Source organism: Syngnathoides biaculeatus, chromosome 10, assembly GCF_019802595.1.
Source record: "Syngnathoides biaculeatus isolate LvHL_M chromosome 10, ASM1980259v1, whole genome shotgun sequence".
Classification (NCBI taxonomy): Eukaryota; Metazoa; Chordata; class Actinopteri; order Syngnathiformes; family Syngnathidae; genus Syngnathoides; species Syngnathoides biaculeatus.
This window is the reverse complement of record NC_084649.1, coordinates 12,169,632-12,175,679: the sequence shown is the minus strand read 5'-3', so window position 1 is coordinate 12,175,679 and position 6,048 is coordinate 12,169,632. Positions and strand designations below refer to the sequence as shown.

At 41.4% G+C, this 6,048-nt stretch overlaps 1 protein-coding gene across 1 annotated transcript; it reads left to right on the top strand.

Moving 5' to 3' along the window:
* Window positions 1-3,168: 3,168 nt before the first annotated feature.
* On the top strand, window positions 3,169-5,440 carry il10 (interleukin 10). The gene is made up of 5 exons (XM_061832480.1): window positions 3,169-3,336; window positions 3,443-3,502; window positions 3,616-3,780; window positions 5,189-5,251; window positions 5,330-5,440. The coding sequence occupies exons 1-5, from the start codon at window positions 3,169-3,171 to the stop codon at window positions 5,438-5,440; spliced, it is 567 nt and encodes a 188-aa protein (XP_061688464.1).
* Window positions 5,441-6,048: the final 608 nt, after the last annotated feature.

Sequence of the window (6,048 nt, the reverse complement as noted above, 5' to 3'; positions counted from 1 at the left end):
TAATTTCGATATTAAAAAAAAAATTTTGACTTACACAATATCCTTATTTCTAGGGATGGTGAATTTTGGTTTAGTTTATTTTAAGAACCATCCATTCATTTTCTGAGCCACTTATCCTCACGAGGGTTGCAAGAGTGCTTGAGCCAATCCAAGCTGTCATCAAGCAGGAAGCAGAGTAACCCCCTGAACTGGTTGCCAGCCAACCGCAGGGAGCATGGAGACATACAACAGTCACTCTCACAGTCACACCTAGGGCCAATTTAGAGTGTCCAATTAATGTTGCATGTTTTTGGGATGTGAGAGGAAACCAGAGTGCCCCGGAGAAAGCCTACATAGGCAAGGGGAGAACATCTGAACTCCACATCGGTAGGGCCGGGATTTGAACCTCCATTGTCAAAAACGTGAGGCCAACACACGGTGGATCAGCTGGGATAGGCTCCAGCACTCCCGCGACCCTCGTGAGGATAAGCGACTAAGAAAATGGATGGGTGGATTTATTGTATATAATTTAAAATGCATGAACTTCCCTCTGACTGTGTGGAGAGCTTCCCTTTAATATGAATTTCAAATTTTTAAATGGAGCTACCTAAATAGTGTGCCAGATGTACCTGTAAATGCAACACCAACGACAATAATTGTGTTCATATAAAACTTCTGAAGGTTCATTTCACCAAAATGTAAGGTAACCATAACCAAAACTGTTGCTATTGTTACACTACAAGGGAAAATTGAAAGCCGAACACTATTGAGTTAGCTACCTGCTGCAACCACGAACTGTCTGCATGCTTACATTACTCAGTTATACCTTGCTAGGAAGAGCAATTATTAATTTTGTAGGTGCCATTTAATGTACGTACACATGCACCAGGTGAATCTTTGACCCCGCATGTTCAAATGACAAATATGGTGAGTAAAGGAAATCAAGGACTGAAATGTAACTATCTACCCACTGCACGTGGCTGTCAGCATAAATGGAGTTGGACCTTCTGTCTTATTCATTGTACAAAAGCATCAATATTTGTTAGTTGATGGACTAAAAGCCTCACATTTTCTCCAGAGTCCATGGCTCTACGTAGCATGCGTGCCCAGGTAGGTAGTGATCGAAGGTCGTCTAGTTAGTCTTAATCGATGACGTGATTCTGGTAAAACTGGAATTAAGCATAGCTCGGTTAAGAATTGAGACCGAGGAGAAAATAAAACTGAGAGAGAGCAGAAATCAGAATCGAGAGCAAAGAGAACAAAAGTGAGTGTGGAAATCAGAAAGTGAGAGGTGCTTTTGCAAAAGCGAGCGAGCATTTCAATCGTGTGCGCCCCCTGTTTTTTTTTTTAATCAAATATGCCCATGAAAACCAATCAATCATTTTATTGATAGTGACCTGATGAGACCCTCTCTGAGTTCACGTGCACCAGGAAATGGACCAGTCCTATGAGACCAAACCCTCTTGGAAGAGCTGTGTGGGTATCCCAAAAAAAAAGATGGTGATATTAATACTGTAGAAATATTTAGCCCAAGTATTTAAAAAGTTATAGCATTGACTGCACCGTTTCACTCTCCTCTTCAAGTGCGCCAAATTCTTCGCTCGTCTTTGAAGAGGCACTGGTCCCGCAGGACTGCTCTCTGATCCCCCTAGTGGCATTTCTATCATCCAGTTGTTTCTGACTTTGTGTGTTTTCAAATGTTTGCGGCATTTTTCTCTTTCAGTGTTTTTGTGTTGCATTTGTCGTGCGTTTCCGTGTTTGCATCATTGCTGCGTTTTCAGTGTTTGGTTGTTTGCACCGGTCACCTACTGTACTTTTGGCATTAGTGTTGCAAAACGAGGCGGCACTGTGCCTCAGCTGGAAAGCGTTGGTCTCACAGTTCTGACGTCCGGGGTTCAATCCCAGCCCCGCCTCTGTGGAGTTTGCATGTTCTCCCTGTGCCTGCGTGGGTTTTCTCCAGGCACTCCAGTTTCCTCCCACATCCCAAAAACATGCAACATTAATTGGACACTCTAAATAGCCCTGAGGTGTGACTGTGAGTACAACTGTTTGCCTCTATGTGCCCTGCGATTGGCTGGCAACCAATTCAGGGTGTACCCCGCCTCCTGCCTGATGACAGCTGGGACAGGCTCCAGCACTCCCATGACCCTTGTGAGGATAAATGGCTAAGAAAATGGATGGATGGATGTTGCAAACCGGGCCACATTAGTCCATGACAAAAAGCCACTGAGTTTATGATGGGTTGCTAAACCGACGTCTTGTGGGGCACTGGGGAACAAGAGATGTAAAAAAATATGAGATAGAAGGAAGCAAAGGGGAAGAAAACGCAGTATTGGTATGCATGTGGGCTTGGGTAGATACTTTCTAGGGAGTGTTAAACCCCCCCCTCCCCCCCCCCCCCACACACACACACAACTTTATAAGTACAGAAAACCGTCATTTCACTCTTGGCTAACAGTCGCAAATGGAAGTTACTTAGTCATAAAATCTTGACCCATTTCGTGCAGTTAGTATAGTTCAAGTGTTACGGCACATGCAGTGTATGAAGGACAAGCAGGTCATTCACAGCATATTTCGCAGACACACCCACATAACCCCACAGCTGGAAGGTAGGCTTTATTTTATATTTTTGGGTGACTGGGTTATTTATTCAAATTTAGAAAACTTGATCACAATAATGCTCTCTTTGCCGTGTCAAATTTACGAGAAAGCCAAACATTAAATTTGGAAATCCACAGCTTCCTCAAATTTTGCCCATATTGAATTCAGAATTGCTTCTGCCAAGTGGACAGTAACGCAAATATTAAATAGTGTAATTTACTGAAAACTCCATGGTTATCACCGAGGTCAAATCTGTTTAAAATATTTGTACAAAGAAACAACTTTTCTAACCCCAAAAAAAAAACTTGCAATGTTGAAATGTAGGGACACCCCAGATTTCCCCCCATGACATATAAAGAGCCAATCTATGTAATGGGAGGAGTAGCCATGTGTCACTATCACATATGACTGGAAAAAAAAGAAAGAAAGCAAAAAAACTTTCCCATATGTATTAAGGATGTTTAACATTTTTTCCCCCCACTCAGCCTAAATTCACCTATATAACAAGACTAGAGATTGCTCCAGAAATAAGCAGTCGCTTGTCTCTTGAGCCAGTGAGAAGCCGACAAGAAGAACCCACCAAACGTCATGAGCACCAAATGCCTCGCCGTCCTGCTCTTCCTGGTCGTCCAGTCTATCCTGAGCAAGGTGTGCTGCAGTACGATGTGCAACAACCCATGTTGTCGCTTCGTGGAAACTTTCCCCGGCAGGCTCAGGAGGCTGCGACAAGATTACGTGCAGATCAGGGACTTTTACGTGAGTACGAAGCCTGCGTGCACGTACACTGTACGTGAAGACATCATTGTGCCGACTTACCTCTTGACTCTCACGCGTCTTTTTTTTTTTTTTTAAACTCATTTAGGAAGCAAATGATGACCTGGACACTGCGCTACTTGACCAAACTGTAGAGGACTCTTTCAGAGTGAGTAACTTTTCTACTGCATGCATGCTTACGAATATACTGCAGAATTTTTTTAAACAGCAATACAAAAAAAAAAAAAAAAAAATGCCCATCATTTTCTGTTTCCCAATCAGACGCCGTTCGCCTGCCACGCCATGAACAGCATATTGGAGTTTTACCTGGGGATGGTTCTGCCCGCTGCGCTCAGCGAGATGTCAGAGGAAACGCGGGAGTTGAAACCATACGTGGAGTCCATCCAGCTGATATTCGACGAGCTGAAGAGAAATGTCGCCAAATGTGTGAGTACAGCAGTTCGCACCCACAGATGGAAATGGGCGTCCAGCGTGCACTATTTCTGGTGGTGGTCAGAGGTGGCAAAAATGTTAACAAGTACAAATATTGGTGTCCCTGATAAAAGGAGATCTGTTGATTAGATGGCACCACTAAAAGTAAATAAGTACAGACTCTGAAATGTACTTAAGTAGCCTGCCAAAATAATAATAATAATTAAAAAAAAACATACCTTACCTGGTGTTACCTTTTCAGATTCTCAGATTTTTTTAGGCACAAGATGAAATGCATGTGAAGGAATCTGAACTGAGGCATCCAAAATGCTCTTTTAAAAAAAAAAAATGGAGGCATGGATGGGGAATAGCTTGCTTTCCCCAATCGGTTGTCTCATTACTGTCCCTGCTTTTTTTTTTTCTTTTCATCTGATAATATCCCAAGATCTCATTCACAAATACTCTATCTCAAGCGCAGTTGACTTTACCCAAGTAGTTACATCCTTTTTTATGACGTGTATTTCATTATCTGCAAAGGCTGAAAAAAAACTAAGCCTATTTGGTTTTTTTTTTCAAATGCATGAAATAAAAGTAAGAAGTCAAAAATAAATACTCTACTCATGTAAAGTACAAATAGATTGGACTTCATGACTTCTGATCACTGCTCTTGATTGTCCAACATGGAAAATAAAAAAGATAAATCCCATTTATAGCTGAATCAGGGGATAGATGGATAGATAATATTGGTTGCCCATATGTATTATCTATAATATTTATTGCATTCATAGGGATGGTGAGTTAGTTTAAAATCTGTTTATCAAAATGTATAGTTCACCGTGGGAGTTTTAGAGTATTTTAGACTAAAAAAACACTTGAAATGGAGTTATTGATAAATGATAGAAGGTAATAATGATGTTCCACTTGTATACATAGGCGGAGTCGGATCAAGACAATCAGGCACGCCTGGGAAAAATTGTCTGTTGTAAATGACTCCCATATCATGTACATTTCAATTGAATTATGTTTTTATGGCCATTTGTTGTCCTGTGAAGACCCCACCATGTGCACGTATATGTCCTGATCCCACTGACACAAAGTTTGTGTTTGCAAAGTTCTATTCCATAAAAATGTTTTTGGCTGACTCTCTCAAGCATAGTATTAAAACTCCCCTCCTGGTTCTAGGATAAATCCCCAACGTTCCCTAAAATGGGGCACATGTGCGAGCATGACGGGGGGGAAAAAAGGAAGAGGTCACTCATGTGGCTCGCTAGAAGAGTTGTGACGCATTGAAAAAAAAATGCAGCGTATTATGTGCATCATCCCAAGCTTACGAAAGAGGAAGTGGAGGACACGTTGTGCAGTCTGCAGCCTTGAGCTCTGGTTGAACTCATGTTGAATAACAATTTCTGTGTTGTACATGTAGAGGAAATACTTCGCCTGCCAGAAGCAGTTTGACATCATGAAATTGAATACGACGTATAACCAAGTGAGTTTTCATGCAATGCTGGAATTGCTTGCATGAAGTTGTCATTTTTCTAAAGCCAGTCTGCTTATTTGTCCACAGTTGGAGAACAAAGGTGTGTACAAGGCTATGGGCGAGCTGGACGTACTCTTTAACTACATCGAGATATACCTGGCTTCTAAACGCCATAGGAACCACGCCGTGTCCTTGTAAAACCCTCCCTGACCTTCATCAATGTGAATTTGCTCATCTTGGGAAGAATGAATAGTTGTGTACATTTAAATGTTTTTTTTTTTCTTACCACCTGTGTGAGGATTAAGACGCTGCTGGACTGCTGGACAGCACTGTATGTGCCTCTTGAAAGTCTGCTCTGGAATCATATTGAGTCCAATGTATCAGGTGGAATATTTATTGTTTTAATGTACTTTTCTATTTATATCCCTTGTGTACTGAATAAAAGATTTCTTAGCTTTTCTAGCTTGACTTGATATTTTGTGTCTGTATTGGGTTTGTGTGATTAAGTACATCACACCCTGCAGTAGTCTGTACATTAAGTGTAAGCACAATGTGATGACTAACCTCAAACGTGACCTATATCTTCCTCTTACCAGCAGCACCACCGACACCTTTATCTAATTTTACCGTAACTGGAACTATATCAAACTTGAATATGCAATACCACTGACACAGGGTTAAAAAAAAAAAAAAAAAAAAAGCAGAACACAATTTGCCCTGCCGAATGGCGTGATGACTGAACTCAAAGTGGCATACAAGGTTTTAAGGGTTGAAGGTAACCAAAATGTCAAACTATGATGCCACTG

Bases quoted from the DNA above. Each gene is read 5' to 3' on its own strand.
- il10 (XM_061832480.1), top strand. From the start codon at position 3,169: ATGAGCACCAAATGCCTCGCCGTCCTGCTCTTCCTGGTCGTCCAGTCT. The intron at 3,337-3,442 runs GTGAGTACGAAG...AAACTCATTTAG, and splicing joins TGCAGATCAGGGACTTTTAC to GAAGCAAATGATGACCTGGA. The intron at 3,781-5,188 runs GTGAGTACAGCA...TTGTACATGTAG, and splicing joins AGAGAAATGTCGCCAAATGT to AGGAAATACTTCGCCTGCCA.